At 30.4% G+C, this 19,987-nt stretch overlaps 1 protein-coding gene across 8 annotated transcripts in view; it reads right to left on the reverse strand.

Annotated features, from left to right (window-relative positions):
• The window catches only part of LOC132746033 (uncharacterized), a gene marked incomplete at its 5' end in the record, with an annotated part of 60,338 nt that overhangs the window by 29,403 nt on the left and 10,948 nt on the right, over positions 1-19,987 (reverse strand). For 7 of the 8 annotated variants that reach the window (XM_060735088.1, XM_060735085.1, XM_060735083.1 and 4 more), the window contains 3 exon segments: positions 2,837-2,923; positions 4,144-4,306; positions 19,505-19,552. In XM_060735088.1, coding sequence (XP_060591071.1) covers positions 2,837-2,923; positions 4,144-4,306; positions 19,505-19,552 — 298 coding nt within the window. 8 annotated transcript variants of the gene reach the window in all.

Consider the following 19,987-nt stretch of genomic DNA (forward strand, 5'->3'; position numbering starts at 1 on the left):
CTGACATTCTCTTATCCAGCTAGATTAAGCTTTCTCACATGAAGGAATCCAAATCCCCTGCTGGATTCAAACCTACAGTGTTGAGAAGCAAGTGATTTAAAGTCAATGACCTTAACCACGCGGCCATGGACATCCCGTAACTTACATCATCTTTTAATCAAACTTTGTACTTTTATTAAATAAGGTATCAAAATCTGTAAACTTTTCAATTCTATTTGATTTTTAATGTATTCTGGAACATATGCTAAAAATTCATGTTGTAAAATTATTATTAAAAATTAAAAAAAAAACTTATTTTTTTGTAAACTACATAAAAACTTTTATAGATAATAAATAAATGCATGAACAAACAATTATAGACACTTTCCCACCATATACCAGATTGTAAATCAAGAATTGCTTGGAAGAAATAATATTTAAAATATCTGTGTAACGTAAAGTAGGACAGAGTCAGCAGGTATAGCGTCTTCAACTAACATGATCTGACAAGACGAAATAGTTTTTATTCGAAACTTTACCCGAAACAAATCAAAAATAAAATCCTGGAGTGTTATTTGTCAGTTAAACAAATAAGGTACAAAAACCTACATACATTTCTGTTGAAACATGCTGATATAAAAATCTATTTTTTTTTTTTTTTTGTCGAAATTTGCTGCATAATATTGGGTCTGATAACCTTGAATCTAAACAAATTATTCAATAACATAACCTTCAAAACTTTCCAATATCTCTCAACTTAATTAAAACAAGTTGTATACCTTCAAGATAAGAGCTTTCAAATCTGGACCTGTCTACTATCACATAATAGTATAGTCAACACTGTAAATGATCTGCTAATTCATTCAAATATAAAGTCGGGTAATTGTGAAAACCGATCATATACAGATAAGTTTACTCAGTTTGAACTAATTCCTATCATGTGATATAAACTTATATCATTTGAGCCGCGTCACGACAAAACCAACATAATGTGTTTGCGACCAGCATGGATCCAGATAAGGATCCATGCTGTTCGCTTACAAATCTATAACAAGTAGAGAAACTGAAAGCGAACAGCATGGATCTTGACCAGACTGCGCTGATGCGCAGGCTGGTCTGGATCCATGCTGGTCGCAAACGCACTATGTTGGTTTTGTCCTGATGCAGCTCATTTATCATTGTAACGGCCGTAGATTACTATCAATCCAATGTTAAACAAAGTCTAAATACACTTAAATTGTAGAAAAAACTGGTAAATATCAGACATAAATACTTCATAATAGTCTATCAATGAAAAGATGTATCTAGGTTAAGTATAAGAGGACAATATTTTTGTATCTTTAACTACTTTATTAAATGGGGCTTGCTTCGCTTGATTTTGATTTTTTCAGTCCATTATAATTTTAGGGGCTTCATATAAAAACTTCAAAATTAAATTGTATAGAATTTGGTCAGACTGCACTTATTATTAAAGTCAGGGTTAGGCCTGACTTTATGAAGTTATAGATGGGGGTTCAGGCTGACTTTATAATTTTATAGATGGGGGTTCAGGCTGACTTTATAATTTTATAGATGGGGGTTCAGGCTGACTTTATAATTTTATAGATGGGGGTTCAGGCTGACTTTATAATTTTATAGATGGGGGTTCAGGCTGACTTTATAATTTTATAGATGGGGGTTCAGGCTGACTTTATATAATGGAGATTAAGCCTAACTTTATATAAATGGAGGTTGGGCTTGACTTTATGAAGTTGGGTGTTAGGTCTGACTTTATGAAGTTGGGTGTTAGGCCTGACGTTATGAAGTTGGGTGTTAGGCCTGACTTTATGAAGTTGGGGGTTAGGCCTGACTTTATGAAGTTGGGTGTTAGGCCTGACTTTATGAAGTTGGGGGTTAGGCCTGACTTTATGAAGTTGGGGGTTAGGCCTGACTTTATGAAGTTGGGGGTTAGGCCTGACTTTATGAAGTTGGGGGTTAGGCCTGACTTTATACCTTTGGGGGTTAGGCCTGACTTTATACAGTTGGTGGATACTGACCTGACATTATTTTAATGATATAGGTAAGCCATTTTCACCACTATCATATAGATACTAGTATTTGAAGACTTATATGGCTGATTAGGATTATCAGGTACAATCATTCAGTTTAATGGTCAAGTACTTCAAAAACTGTTCAAATGATGAAGAAATGGGAGAGTAGATTAAGTTTCAAAGCCCTGTCAAATTAGAAACAATGTCACTCAAGTACAAATCCTTGTGTACTTTAACAGTCCATAATAATTAATCTTGAGGATTTAAGAAACAAATTAAGGTGTCTTTTCTTGTCTGTGAAATATTCCCAAATTCTTCTAGGTATTAGTTTCAATAGAAATAATTTTTATAACAATATAACACTAGATCACAAAGACCCTGATATTGCCTATGGGTAACAGTATATAAATAAGTTTATATATAGACTGGTCTTGTAATGATGACATAATTTTGTCAAGAGATTATTGTTATAATAGAGCAGAAGATTTCTGATGTGTAATCCTGGATCAAATTACATCAAAATTATCCTAGCTTACTTCAAAGAGATTTAACTATAACTTTACCTGCTTGTTTAAATAAACATTTACCATCTTTTAAAGTGCCAGTATAAACAAATGATGCAACAACTGGGCGGCTAGAGTAAATCTTGTGAATCTCTCAAGGTAGTTATAAAAATGTTAATCACACTTCCTTATTTATTTAAGATTGTTGTACCTGGTGCATATACCAATGCATTGTTAAATATAAACAATGTAAGATACTGGCAACATGTCATCTCAAACTTGACATTGAGTTTGAGACTGAGAAAAATCAGTGAGAAAAATTACCTGCATGTACAGTCCAAGCCCTCACTGGTCTACCGTGTGTATTTTGTGTAGGAGAACAAGTCTCTGTTACATTAGAGTTATCTCCACCTGTAATAAATAAGTTCAAATATTTACATAGAGTTATCTCCCCTGAAGCATTAACTTTAAATACATGCATAGTGTTATTTTCACTTGGAATAGTAAATATTCCAAGGATTGGATGGTTTCAAACTAAAGTTGTTTTCTATGTAATTAGTATCACACTGGAGCTGATGGCAACTCGAGTTGTAGCTGTAGGAGGGACATCTCAAATACCTCTCCATCTACCAAAGGTGCGATTTGGAATTCATGTGTTAAAATATGCTTTTAATTTCTCATAACTTTAACTTGCCTTGTTCATGTATTGATTGACATGTATATTCTTAAGCATTTGCATTTATCTACAATATCTGCCTAAAAGAGATTCACATTATATCTTGAGAAACATATAGAAGTCATACAAATTGTCATGTTTCAAAAATTTACATGTTTAAATAATTTACATGTTTCAATAATTTACATGTTTCAATAATTTTTATGTTTCAACAATTAACATGTTTCAAAAATTTACATGATTCAACAATTTACATGTTTCAACAATTTACATGATTCAACAATTTACATGTTTCAATAATATACGTGTTTCAATAATCTACGTGTTTCAACAATTCACATAATTCAACAATTTACATGTTTCAGTAATTTGCATGTTATGAGTCAGAGCCAACAAGTCTTAATATAGACACCCTATAAATTATATGGTAGCTGTTTTTTTAACGTCTTAAAAAACCTATACCATATATTATCACACGCCTTTCAGATCAATCAGATTTTGTTCTGGTACATTATACAAAACTCTTACATTATCACTTATGCTACATCAATAATTGAAAACCTGAGTCTATATTGGTGAAACACAAAGAATAATATAGAACAAAAAAGTTACTTCGGTCATAAATAAGTGTATACAATAAGTTAATAGTATTGATTACTTCAAACATTTTTTAGTCATTAGTTTTGGATCGCAAATGTTGAAATCTTGTTTCCATCAAATCTGTAAAAAGAATTACAGCAAATATTTCACAGAACTTGTCCAGCCATATCAGATCTCTTTAAATAATTCTACCTCAGTGATTTTAATGTGTAGCAGATTCCCTGATGACACGTTACAACTAAATGATGGAAAATTACAAAATTATCATTTCACAGATATTATGGACACTTTCTACTTTTACAACCACACAAAATTAATAAGTTATTATTTTTACTTTACACAGTGACTTTCATACCTTGTGGAGACTGTTTCGCAGGTATATTCCACTGTTGTTGTTGTTGTTGTGGTGGTGACCGCTGTGATATATTATGTTGTTGTTGGGAGGTATGTAACTGTTGCTGATGATAACGTTGTTTAGACAAGATTTGGCTTAACTTGGCATCCTCGGCTGACTCCAACTATAAATATATATACAAATCATATTATATCAATTATCATTATATACATTTTATTAATTTAGTTACATTTTATCAATCATCAAATGGTCCTGAGTTAATATACAACATGAACAACAACCATCACATGTAATGACAAATATCAAATCTCAATTATTTATAGATATTCATGTTTATAACTTTGAAGATTCGGTAGACATTCACCATCAGTCTGCATCTCAGCAAACTAACTGACCATCTGACTAGACAAAAGATCCAAGACAAGAGAGCGCCCTCTACTATTCTCATTGCTTCACAACAAAAAGAAGGGTATAACTCTACAAAAAGATAACTCATGAGTTATGGGTCCTGTGCCCATCATGTAAGATAATCTCAGAGAGACAAAATTCACTTCAGTAGTTTTGGAGGTATTAACTTGTATGCAAAAATATAGCTCTCCATATTCTTCCAAAAATCAAGCTAAAAATCTAAATTTGTACTCATTAATGACCTTGACCATACTTCAATGAGAGTCTGTCTACCTCTTCAAGCACAATTTATTTGTTAATAGACAATCTTAAACAAGCACTGATGACAATCATGTTGGAATTGAATATTATCATAATTGGAATAATATATATATATATATAAAGAACCCTTTTAATTATATTGGATTAAATAATTTGTAACTGTTATAGAGGAAGAACTGATTGCCCTTAACACTCAAACACAAAGAGGGAAAAGTGCCACTTTGAAGTATTTTGCAGAAATAATTTTTTCTTTGTGCTTTTATAGAAATCAATTATAGAAATCAATTAATGACTCTAAAAACAGCTCAATTTTCAATTTGCCATTAATCATTTTGTACACAAGCATTGCAACCTTAGATGTCCTAGGTAGTTAAAATACAAAAAGATTAACAAAATAATTAACAAATTCCACAATATGGAATATAACAATGATATTCAACCATTCCTCAAATATGTTAAAAGGTTTTACTTTGCATCGGACTGTATAATTTTCTCTATCTGTAAGTACTTAACTACTTCAAAGTCATTCAATAATAAATATCAAATTCCTGATAACCTTTCAACTTGAAATTTGAAAACCATTTATTTACTCTTTTTACACAAGTTTCAAGTTTTAACCAATACAATAGAAGTGTAATTTACCAATTTTTTCATCCGATATATATCCATTTTCACATTCACACCTGGATATTTTCTTTTATAACAAGAATCCATCATTTTCCACTTAATTCTGATCATCAAAGTCGAGACTATGTAATTAATAAAACCTTCTTCACGCATGCAATATAATCTATCATTCCAATTTTTAATCTTTTCAGTAAATATATATAATTTCTCTAACAATTATCAGCAATTTGACATTACTCTATCTATACAAACACATTTCCCCGTCAGCATGTCAAATATCGGTCACTGTCTACCGAATAAGTTATCTTTTATTCTTCACTAAAATAATGAAAATATCATTGTATCAGGGATATTATCATACAAGCTTAGCGTCTTATGGTGGCAAAATTATATACACCGTTATTAATCGTAAAAATATAAACAAGTCTTTACACATCGTTATAGTAAACACTTTTCAATCCAATCATGATCGTATTCAGACAACTTCTCTACCCTCGTTATTATTGACATAAGATTCAGTAACCTGCTACGATTAACACAGAAAGAGCCTTGAGACACCTCCCCACTAGATTAACCGTGTTTACCAACCACCCATGACACAGGAGAAATACGGGACAGCAAGTTCCGTCTTGTATCGATGTTATCACCACAAAAAATCAAATTCATTATTGAAAGCTCTCATTTGACACTGAAACTGCCTGTAATTAGAACCTGAAATAACTCAAACAATCCATGATTTACAAATATTGAACACGTTCTAGCTGTTGTATTTTGCAAGGAGACAAGCCATTAATCTGTTCAGTTTCCATTAAAGCAAAACTTGACATGTTAATTTAAATTATATACTGCTACCTTAATGATAAAGATTGCAGTCACTTTACCGACAATACTGAGAAAAAACTTTTGTCATTCCTTATAATTTTTATTAAAACTTTTATCAAAAATATGGTTTTATATTTTTTTTATCTTGATTAAGAAGTTCTTTTTAAGAAAATATTAAATGAGTCACCTAAAATATGCATGGCAATGTCAAAAACTGTCACAGTAAAAACGACAAAAATGAATCGAGCATGTAAACTTTACAAATTCAAGGGCAGTAGGGTTTGGCTTACATATTAAAAATGTTTGCTATCCTATACTCATACCGGCAGAATGAAACCTGCTTTTATAATTTTGTTTCTTTGTTCATTTTTTTTAACACATTTTTTGTTCATAAAAGGATTGAACCAGCTACCCCTAGCTCCTACAATATCAAATGCTCTCTCTTTTGAGCTATGCAGGCAAACAGAATTTGTTTAAACTTTGCATTTTTTTTAGATTCATAAACATTTGAAACACCAATCTTGTTTTTTGAGTTATCTTTCCTTCAATTATCTTCCCTTATATTTTAATTTTGTTTCTTATTTCAAGGTCAAGCTAAGCAAATCTTTATTTATGGCGCTTTTCTTGTAATGATTCCCTTTTGAGTAATTGTATAATATTTTAAGAATTGGTATTGAAGAGCAGTAAAATGGCACATTTTTCCTTCTTTCCTTACCCTATGCCAATTTTCTTAGAAAAATGTTAATTGAAACCAAAAGTAAAAGTAAGAATTGTCAGACTTATAAGTTACCTGCATTGAGGTGACATAAAATAAGCCAAAAGGTCAAATTCAAGGGGCAGATATCTAAAATATCTTAAAAATAAGCTTACACTCCTAAATATTTGTAAAATCTTATATACATCTGTAAAACCTTTTTTTAAAAGTTTTTATGCAACATATTCTTCCTATAATTTTGTTATATTCATATATACTTATAATGCTTCAATTTGAGAATAACTTTGTTGTTCAATATAGTAGCATGTTTAAAGGAACTCCACTGAGGTTTATAAGCCTAAAAACATAAAATTTTAATTTTTCACATAGATAAACATGAGCACTTAAAACAGAAATATAAATAAAATATAACCAAGAAATATACAAGAAATACATTGAAAATCATATGTTTGTGCTATTCTCAGTCCGATTTGAGTGAAAAGCGTTTAAACGCTTTTCAATTTTGGGTCATTTTTCACTATTATAATAATTATTCTGGAAAAACGGAGGGAGCTAATGATCTGAAATTTTGCACATACGTTATTAGTATAGATCTACATCAAATGGAGTAATAATCTCAAAAAATTATTTCCAGTCCTGTCATGTCAAAAAACCTCAGTGGAGTCCCTTTAACATTGATGAAGGACAAAAGGTTGTTATTATTCTATATCTAGAAACAAGGAAATACATAAAAGACCATCTTAATTGTGCTGATATCAATAAAATCTTAGCGTGTGGTAGAAAAAACTCATCTCTAATGAAAAGAAGAATGAAATTTAGCATGTAGCCGTTTTCTTTACACCTATATACCCTGGTAGCTTGTAACTCAATGGTGGTGGGCAACCCTAGAAGGTGAGAAACATTCCAGCAAGTTAAAACACAGTCTTTTTGACAAACGCATGCACATGTTCTATTGTAAAGTTATAAATTATCTCAAAATCTTGTCTAATCCAGCTCACGGTTAATCTAATCACTTTATCACCCAGTCTAAAAAAATCAAATCAAATAAATAGATTACCTTCTGCTTGTTGATTTTACACCAATATATTTCTATTACATGTCAAGTAAAAAGAACTAATTTTCTTTTTTTCAAATACATCTAAGATTCAGTGTCCTTGGGTAATTAAGTGGGTACTTCAAACTGTTTCAATATTGGCCTGTTACAATTTACACAACAAAAATAAAAACAGAAAATGTATTGGTTAACTGACAGTCCTCTTAAGAGGCAAAAACTAAAAAAGAACATTAAGCATTTTAGGAATTATAACACCAAATCAGCACCATACACATCTATTTCTGTGTAATATTGTCTTGTATTTTAATATGGCTGTATAATTTATGCATCTGAATAAAATCGGGAAACCAAATGTGTTGGCCTCATTAAATAAAGTTGTTACTTACCTACTTACTTACTAAATCAAAATTTTCTTAGTTTTGATTTAAACATATTTATTTTTATTTTAGCTCGATTGCGAAACAAGTTCTTGCAACTTATATTAATCACTTTCGAATCCGCTTCCTGGAACTAACCAGTACTGGTGTCATATGAAGAAACATGGTCGTGACCCGAGTAGGGCTCAAACCCATGATCTCTGGGTTGAGAGGCAGACACCTTAAAAACTAGGCCACTGCTCTCCTGAATTCTTAGTTTTATACCACAGCATAGAAAATTTGGTGCCTCACAGACTCTTGGATTCTAAAAATGAATGAGGAATAATTCCAACTTCAACATGAAGAATCCCCCAGTTAACATACCTTACAACACAAGTGTCAATCAGCTTTCTATATTACAGCTATAATACTAGCCATAACACTACACTTGAATAAACTTAAGGGTATAAAGCTATATCTTACTAAATATTTTTATAAAATTTTATAAAATTTGAAAACGTTAAATTCTTGTTGTTTCTTTAATTTTATGGTCACTTCTTGAAACAATTGTCATGTAGAATGTTTCTGTTAAAGTGTTATTCAACATGCATGAAAAATGTTTAAAAATACGAATAAAATATAACAGAACAAAATATTATGATGCTATTTTAATTTTAAGTAGATTTTTGACCATCTTTAAGCAATGATTTTGTCCATATGTGCCATTCACTCAAAATAAAATATACCAACATATTTCTTTCATACAGGCAAATTTGAAATTATTCTTTTTCAAAATTCAAAACAAAACTATTGTAAACTGCAGGTAGCAGAAGTATGGCTTTATACACTTAAATATTCCTTAAATATCTCATTACTTTTAATTCATTCTTTAGTAATCAACAAGAAAAAAATAAAAACAACATACCAAAATGTCCAAAATGTTTGCATTAAATCCAAGTATTAGTAGTACACAGACCAAGATTTTAATGATAACAAAGCTACTACAAGAATTTGACAACAAGAGAAAGCACCATATTAACACCATAATATTATATCATCTGTCCCAGGTATTTAATAGTCTAGGAATGTACTTCTTTTATCAGATCAAAGTTGACAGTAATAAAGTGTTAATTAGCTCTTACATTTTACAGCCCAATAGTAGGGACAATACCTAGTGATAATGCCTGGGGAAGGGGACAATACCTTTTGATATTGCCTGGGGTCAACACCATTTATATAGGTGAAAATACACATCAAAGGGAACTAATTACTTGATAATATATGTAAGAATAGCTTTTGACAGCTGTTTAACAGAACAGAACAGATAGATATTGCCATATTTGATCAGAAGATTTAAATGTATTGATATAAAGTGACATCAAGTCTATATGGAAGCATGACAATTCCAGCTATAAACCATTAAATAACTGCTACACTTATTACTTCCCCCTTTTAGATAAAATTGCTGGACTGCAATTAATGACAAATATAGGCATAAAATTTAAATTATTACAACCATGAAATATTTCTAATGATCTACTGACTTTCCAGGCAAATTATATAAGTATAATGTTTAGAAATATCTACAATTATCTCCACCTGTCTACAAAATTACCTTCAGCCCCACTTACTGCCTATAATATGTACAATTATCTAATTCCCACCTTGATATAACATCTATTCATTACCTCCAGCCCATTTCCCACCCACATACATGTACATCTATAAATACCCTCTTCCACTTATGTACAAATTCCCAAAAATACAATTTTACACTCGGGTGGGGGTATCAGTGGGCAAAGTTGAAATAAAAATTTAGACTGTAGGGCAAAATTCAAACACACAAAAAAAAACCACCCACACACAAACGGCTGTAAGCAGTATTACATTTACTTAACAAAAATTTTCTTCATAATTATTACAAATCAGGAAAAAGCAAATTATCAGATCATTATACATGTCTATACATTAGTTTATAAGTGAACAATTAAAATCACCTACCCTCATTGTGACCAATCAATTAAATCCACAAGTAGTCCAGAATAAATCACATTCTAATTAATAACACAGTTTTTATACCACTTAGTTTTCCTGACAAAGAAACATTAAACAAATGCTCCCGTGAAAAACTACGCCGTTACAGAAAACCAATAGTTCAATAACTGACTTTTCATAAGCCGTAAGTATAGACTATCAACTATACATATCAATATTTCTATTCTATTAAAAGCTTCGCTTTACAACATGGTTTACAGTGTTCGATGACCGATTAGGACATTTTAACTAAATACACGAATCTTACTCTAATCACTAAACTAATCTTACGTTCTCCGACTTGTTTTGGATGTTTAAATGAAAACATCAAGTAGTTAACTGACTCAGTTTCAATTTTCAATAAGAATCGTTAAAGAAATAGTACTTTGTTTAGAGGTATTTAAATACCAATGTAAATACGATGTTATGATGTCATCTCGATTAGACGTATTTGAGAAAACTTCACGTGGGGTTTATAATATGGAGACCTGCCAATATTTACATGTCAAGAAATAGTAAATTCTGTCACTTTAAAGTTTTTAATTTGTTTGATTTGGAATTATTACAGGCCGAAATAGAATGGTTAAATAAGCACTTGTATAAAGGCAAGCAATAGTTTATCAGTCAGACTAGACTTGTTTCCTTGATAAATATAAAATATTCATGCTCATTGCCATGTTAGCATTTTTCCTGTATTTAGTGCAAACAATGTTTTTTGTAGCTTAATAGTCTTACATTTGATACAACAATAAAGGGTAGGTCTAATTAATGTTTCAATACTAGATTTCAAATCGAGTAACAAAAATTAAAGATTTTTTCAATATTATCATCAAAGTCTTCTTGACCATATCCCAGTACAGTAGAACTGGGGCAGGGGCGGCAAAATCAATTGTCAATTATGCCCAGGGTGTCCCACAGCCTGTACATATCTCCTTGTAGTGGAAGACAATATGAGGTAAGATTTAAAATACAAGAATAGATTTTGTGCTTTATTTAGTTACGTTTGATATCATTACATGAAATTATTCTATTTATTTTTCTATATTACTCCCTACTTCGTTTCAGTCATTATAAAACAATTAAGTATCAATTGATCAAAATATCAAGATGTACTAGAACACTTACTTTTAAATCAATCCATGTTTTAGTAACAAGAATCAGTAATTGATATATTAATTGAGTCTATTATATATACATGTATTTGTTGAACTTTATACAATCCTCTATTAATTTTCTTACAGTGAAGTTTAAAAATAAAGTACACACATATTAAAACACACTAAAACCATTGTATTTTAACTTTGTACGTTAATTTAAAATCAATAATATCTAGATAATTATCTTTACTATGGGACCATAATGTTTACATTTTATGTTAATTAGAGTAAAACAACAATAGAGCAAGTATTGAACCTTGGCTAATCTCTGAACGATCAGTAAACTAAGTCCCTTTAATATACACAAATATTTAGTTACATTTTAACAAAGAGTGTAAATCAATTAATCTCTCGTTATTTTCAGGAATTTATGTAATCCAATAATCTTGCATACAATAGAATAAGATTGTTACAGTTGACATACCACCTATATTTTGAAGGAAACATTTAATATATATATGTTCACAGGAAAATCTTTTATTTTTACTAGGTTCAATTCAGTTTGCTACATTAAGTAACAAATTTGTTTGTTCATTGTTATGTTTATAAATAGATATAGTAAATCTAGTTTCTTAAAGAATGGCAAACTGCCACAATAAAATAGTTTGAAATATATATATTTAAACTGTTAACAACAGTGCTGAAACAAATATCTTCAATAAGTAAGGAGGAAAGGTCCATGGAAATAAAAAATATTGCATTTAGTGGCATATCAAACTCCTTGATATCAAATTATGTGTCTTGTGACAGATTCCATTAAACGTCACAGCTGAAATTTTAACAGATAGAAAAGCTGGGTGAGCTTAACATGTAATATAAAAATACATAAAAGTAAAGGCCCATGTAGAAAAGCAACATTGGAAGAACTCTGTTGACAAAAGTATAATATTATTTTATATAGTTCCCTTCATGCAAATAGACAATAGCAGGAGTCACAGTAGTACTTCTTGACATTTATATAATATGTTTATTCAAGTAGCGTTATGAAAGTATGCAACCTTCTGCATAATGTTAACACATAAACATTGGTACCATTTTAACATGCCAGAAGATTTTTTGTAAGACAGGTTAAAGAAGAAATTGTAAAAAGAAATTGTAAGAAGAAAATGTAAGACAGTTTTGGACACTTAACTGTATGACCTCTAAATGACATTATATAAATAAATATTTCCGTCTAATAGTATTTGTCTGTATTACTGTAATTCTTGTCAATATAAAGAGATCAGACTGTTAAATTTTTTCATAATACAGGTATACCATAATATTACAGTAAAATATCAAATCATTTGGTTTCTCGAGACCTTTACTGTATGAATTGTAATGAAGGACACAAATGATCAGTTATTAATTGGATTAAAGATTTTGCTGACGCAAGGTTTGCTATAGAACGTGAGATTATCTCAACAATATTATAAATTTCAATGTTGTCAAATAGTAACAAGAGAGAAGCTGTTATCGCAGATGATTTATAAGCAAATCATAGGATTAAAGCGATTTACCCGTTAGATATTGCAGTCACCATGCAATGTATGATAAAAGACGTTACAATTTAATATTCCACCTTCACTGCAACTTGCACTCTAAGGCCAGTCATCTATTGTATTCGCAAGTCAGTTTGTTTTTTTTAAGTACTTAAAGACGAGGGTTAACTTCATAGTTAACTACCCACAACCTGATTAAATTTTTTGTAAGCAAGCTATTTTGTCAATGTAATAACTTTGATTTAATTGTAGGCAGACATCAGGATTTCATTTTCTGTAAAATACCCACCAAGAATTATAAGCTAAAACATAGATTGCAACTAAAAGTCAGTAAGTCATATCATGTAGAGTAAGTCTCCACAAAAAACAAGAGCTGTCAGACTAAGAACAGTTATAATGTGTGACTATTTTCAATGCCTGATACTAAAAACAAGATGCCTGTGTTAAATGCAGAATTTTCTAAATTCAAAAAAGGGCCTAAATTCTTTCAAATCCATGCAACTATTATAAGCTTTGGACTTTTCTTTAAAATAAGAGTATGAGGTTTCAATCCATTCCCTTCAGTAGTTTTGGAGATATCAACTTGTGCCCAAAAACTTAAGTGCATGCAGACACTGAGGAGAGTACAATAGCTCTCCCTAATATGTATCATATGGCTATTATCAAAAATTATATTCCTTAATTTACAGTTATGGAGAAAGAATGTCATTAAAAATAACAACAGCATGTTTCAGCAACATTAAAATGATATTAAAGTAGGATGAAACTGTGGAAACTGTTGACAACCAGAGCTTTAACTGACTTTGATAAATGACAAGAATGTAACACACAATAAGATACATAGTATAACTTGTGGCCCCAAATTTCTTAACAATATAATTCTTATCATGAAATATTGGCAGGAAACTTTGGTAATGATCTAAAAACTGAAGTCTTCCAAGTTTTGGAAGCATCTCAGATTAGCTGAAATCAAAATAATGATTTTTTCAGTTTGTATATGAAGCAATCTTACGTAGAATATAGACTAGTATTTAATGTACATTAATGATGGAAGCAGATGTTTCCCTACCATAATAGACAATGCTAGACAATAAGGCTTTAACAATATACTGATAACACCATTAATTAATAGATAAAACAGTTTATTCAGCTGTAGAAACAAATCAATTCTCTTCCCTTTACAGACAGCAAACATAGAAAAAAACTCCAAGTATAGATCCCATACTTGCTGTTTATATAGTTACAATAGAACTTCAAAATAACACATGTATTGTATAAAATTTAGTTGAATGGGAAAAAAAATATATTTGTATGAATAAAAAATGTCTAGTTTTTTATATTGTTCACAATTAAAAGTTTTCTGTATTGTTCACAATTAAAGGAAATTACCTACTACTTTTTAAGGAAAAATAAATGAAAATTTTGCTGTGGTTGAGAAACAAATGATTCTTTTAACCTACCTTGTGATATAGGTCCTTAAATTGCATTTGACCTTCAAACTTGAAAATCAAACAAGAGTTGTTTAATTCATATAATAAAATGTACAGAAATCTACAATATTTCAGTTCTATAAACAGTCAATCCTTTTATATCATTTATTTTCTGCTGGTTGAACACTAACTGAAAAACAATCTTAAATGCAACTTAATCCAGAAGAATGGTATTGGCACAACTTTAAGCCTGTTGAAATGGTATTTATGTATATAGTATTGAATGTATGTCAGTCAATGTAGTGAAATTAACTTTCTTTTAAAGTTAATGTAAACATTTGATCGGATATTGGGTATACGAAAGATTGGTTTATAAATAACGTGTAATAAATAAAGGATCATGCCATGTATAGGTCACGTTTTGTGACACATATATTATACGTTATGACACGGTGTCACATCAGACCACTAGCTATGACAACAACATAAATATCACAGAAAATATTAGTGTATTTCTACACTTACTTTATATAAAGGTATTACAAAATGTCCATTTGATATATATTATAAAACAACAATCTAGAGATCATAAAACTGTTATAAATTTTTCTTGTAATTTTTATGCTTATAAACTGCCGAAGTCTCGATCCAGTATAAAGTTGTATAACTTGACAAAATTTTAATGTATTGAATTATCAAAGAAAAAACCTTGAAAATATTAGGGAATGGCATCAATGAAATCACCATACCCTGTCTTGTGAGCCTTTAAAATTCAATGTGTACCCTGTCTTGCGATTACAAGCACATGTTACTTCTGATCACTGTACTTGAGAACCTATATATATTAACTTGAACCTTTTTTTGCAATAACAGGAAGCAGCCTTGTTTATATACTGTGATCAAGACAAAATATTATTCTGATAAAATTTAAACACAGCTATATATATTTATGAAAGGTTTTAATTATTAATCATTGCTTTTAAATGTGAGCTAGCTGATTATTTTAGTTGATTATTTACCAGGTAACTATCAATGTATCTGAATCTTACACTCTAGAGGAGGACATGATAACTTATTATATAAGTTTTCACAACAGTTGTCTCTACTGAGACCTACTTACTTATTATTTACAGTAAAAGTACAAAGTATTATGTGAGTCGTTAGAACTATTGTCATCTGTTACAATTTGAGGTAAATGTACATTAATTCATTAACACACATAACAATGCAATCATCAAGGACAAATAGTTAAGGTAAAGACAGCCTGAGAGAACCTACTTAAAAATATGGAAGACAAAAAAAGAGCACCCCTGGTGATGCCACTTCTGACAAAAAATTCTAAGTTAAAAAGGGGCATAACTCCAAAAATATAGCTTCCAGAATTATGCCCTTTGTCTAACAGCTGCACCTGAATAAGCATGTATTCCAAGATTCATGTTAATAGCTTTTAAAATGTTTGAGTAATGGGCTATATATTAAAGTTTTTGCACAACAAACTTGACAATGAGTATACAGGGATCACAATAGCTCGGCTTTTTCTATGAAACAGACAAGCTAAAAAAACGGTATTAGCACTAAATTGAAACAAATCATACAACTAAATCAATACAATCTGGTAACTCTCACAATTACACTTCCTTTCAGTCAACAAAAATCAATTCTTATCTTAATGACATCATTGAAACAAAATATGAAAATAGTATAAATTATCTTTTATAAGTATCAGTTTAGAGTAAACAAAAAAATGGACCAATCTTATCTAATGAGTCAAGTATTGATAAAAAATTATCTCAAAACTAAATGTTATGAGATTTGGCTATTGTTATATATATACACACGGTTGTTGAGTCATAGAGCCATTACACTTTGAGCAATTCCTGACAGGGACAAATCATGCAGTATATTGTCAGAGGGCAGCATAGGTCTCTTCTTGTGTAAATTGTTAATAGTTAACATCACATTCTTCTATTTAATTAAAGAGATAATTTGAAGTAAATGTCACATAGTCCTTGACCTTTTGTAACAACACTGATTGTGGCAGGCAGCACTCATCAAGGTGTACCAACATTTAAAGTTTCAATGAAATAGCCTTATATTTTGTATTGAAGTTAATGACAATAAACGAAAATTTAATCAAAAAGGTAATCCAATGCCAACACCAACCCTGATGCCAACACCAATGCTGATGTTGATGCCAATGCCGACAAGTTGGTCATTGCTCTGCTTTTCTTTGAAAAATGGAGTTTAAAGGTAAATATGAACAAGAGCTGTCCGTAAGACAGCGCGCTCGACTTTTTTATTGCTTGCCAATAAAAAAAGTTTTTGCAGTAAAAGGCAATACAAGAATCTCTGTATTTTTAAAGTGAACAATGGCCATGAGCATTAAGATATTTAGTGAAGAATTATTTTATTATGACATAATTTATGGTAAAGTGAACAAGTGGATAGGAATGAATTTTTTTAGATTTTTTAAGTTTTTTAGTGCTTGCCTATAATACAAAACATTGACAGTTAAGGGCCATAATTCAAATAAAATCTTTGACAGAATTACCTTCTCCTGGACATGTTTGGGAATCATGATTGTAAACAAGTATTCCAACTTTCAAATTAATATCTCAAACTGTTCAGTCAAAAAGTGGACTGGTACTAAAAACTTAACCAAGATTCTAAGTCGATAAAAGGCCTTAATTTTTAAAACAAATCCTTGACAGAGTTACCTTCTCTTGCGTACAGATGGGGGTAATGATGTGAAATAGCATTAAAAGTTTCAAAGCAATATCTCAAAGGGTTAAGGCAATAAGTGGATTTTACCCATATTCAATGTATTTTCTAAGTCAAAAAGGGGCATAATTCTGTCAAAAACCTTGACAGAGTTATGTCCTCTTGTCTGTTGATGAAGGTCGTGATGGTAAACAAGTATGGTCAGTTTCAAAGCAATACCTCCAATGGTTTTGAAATAAAGTGAGGTGGTACAAAAAACTTAACCAAGCTCAATACACTTTCTAAGTCAAAAAAGGGCCATAATTCTGTCAAAAACCTTGACAGAGTTATGTACTCTTGTCTGTAGATGGAGGTTATGATGGTGAACAAGTATGGTAAGTTTCAAAGCCATACTTGTAATACTTCTGAAATAAAGTGGGGTGGTACGAAAAACTTAACCAAGGTGTGACGCCGACGCCGATGCCGGGGCGAGTAGGATAGCTCCCCTTTTCATAGAAAAGTCGAGCTAAAAATAACAAAGGGCAATAACAAAATAATGGAACATTTTCTAGAATAACCTTACCTTTGATTTTTTTTAATTCATTGAATAAAATAAACAGTCATGGGACAGCTTTCTGTAAAAACATTATTTTGGTACATAAATTACACAAAATATTGACATTTCAATGTCATCTTAAAGACAAATTGTTAATATAATCTAAATCTTATGTAGTTCTAGTATTAAGTATGAAATGTTCAAAAATGATATGATTAAAGAAGTAAAGTTCAGATCTTTATAGGTAAGGGCATCGCTGGAGTCTTGCTATGACCAGTGAGATAGCGGGGTAAGGGATTGTTTGATGTGACACTGTTATCGGGAACAAAGTTTGAGTCTAAATGTCAACATACCCTTCAACGGGTCATTATCATAGTATAATACACCCTTTAACTGTACTATATCTCCAGTAAAGCCCAGTTTATCAGTACAATATCACAGTTACACAGATACTCACTATAACCATAGTGAAAGAACCAATTTAAACTCATCCCTTTCTTATCACAAGCACTATTCAAAACTGATTTCTACAAAATTGTATTTAAAAACATGTTTAAAGTAATGTCTATTGTCATTGAGCATTTTATAATGCTATACATCCCACCCACAATCAAAGTCAGAGTCCTACAAAATAATTTTTACACGGCCAGCAAAATCAATTGTCCGAGTTGACAGAGTTGTACTGTGAAGTATTTTGAAGACTTTTACCTTGTATATAAATGGTTGTTAGCCATATATAGTCCATGCCTAAATGATACTATTTTATATGTCTACAATCATGTATACTTGGTCATATAATCAGTGAACAATATTATAATACTGCAGGTTTGTAACATCATTTTTCATTGGATAATCGTGACGTTTATATAGTTGTATATACAAAGTTGTGTCAATTTATACAGAAATCTCACTTTTTCCTCTAAAAACGGTAGTTTGCTGTATTATAAATTTGTTATAAAGATTTTTGACAGGTAACATCATATGACTGTATATAAATGATTGTATGCAATATAACCATTTATAAAGGGCCATATAACCTCTCAAAAATCTTTAAAACTGATATCATATATACGTACAATCATTTATACTTGGTCATATAACCAACTGTTTATAATTAATAATATAACGAAAATTTAAACAAAACATAATAATTACAACCATCACCATAAATTCTCTTCTACAATAATGAAAGTCAAATAAAGACACCATAATGAAATAACAAAAATATATCATTAACAATTCACATAATACTACTTATATATATAAAATATATTTCCACTGTTTATCATAAATATTTACTTTTTTTCTAAAACAATGTTCATTTCTCTGAGAATAAATAAATAATGTCTGAGATAATATTTAAAATAAAACACTGAATACCAAAAAAAAGCTACAAAAAAGGCAAACATGAAAACTTGATCAAACCAGGCCACAATTATGTAGATGAGAAAAAGTAATTTCCATGAAACACTCACCAACAAAAGTTAAATCCAAACCATTATTTTACAAATTACCAAATTGAATCTTAATTGTTTTCAATCAAGTAGAAAATGTACAATCAATTAAGTAGAAAATATACATGCAGAATTAAAACGAGCAAAGAATTTAGGATTGTATTATTCCCACAAATAATATTCTAGTTTTAATATAAAGCAAAAAATAAGAATTCCCTTTCATTGTGTAAAGATTAGCTGGGATTAGTTGTTAATCTGTTGTATTTTAAGCAACAATGTAAAAATTGTTCTGCCTTACACACTTACCCTGGTGACCAAAGACTTAACTTTTCCTCTCTTACTAACTGTGTGCTGCTGAAATATTGACCACAATTTCTATTATTACCACAATTCTTATTATTACCACAAATTCTTGTAATTACCATAATTCTTATCATTACCACAATACTCACTATTTACACAAAATCTGATTATATACGGAAGCATAGAATGTAATGAAAAAATAAAATCCCTTTCAATCTTCATTCCAGTGTTACTGAACATTTATAAATATAAAATATATTTGCTATAGAATTAAACCCTGACATACATTATCTTTTTATTGAATTTCTACTTAATGGTCTGGGGCAAAATCTTATAGTCTACAAGAATATGACTGATTGATGTAATGGTAATGTTTTGGAGTTTGATTTCTTCAGGGACACGCATATTATATTTATATGTTACAGTTGTGACAACTATCAAGCCTGCATACTGTCTCAACTATACAGTGAGTAATTGCTCTGGAAT

This window comes from Ruditapes philippinarum, unplaced genomic scaffold (assembly GCF_026571515.1).
Source record: "Ruditapes philippinarum isolate M1 unplaced genomic scaffold, ASM2657151v2 ctg4011_1_1_1_1, whole genome shotgun sequence".
NCBI lineage: Eukaryota > Metazoa > Mollusca > Bivalvia > Venerida > Veneridae > Ruditapes > Ruditapes philippinarum.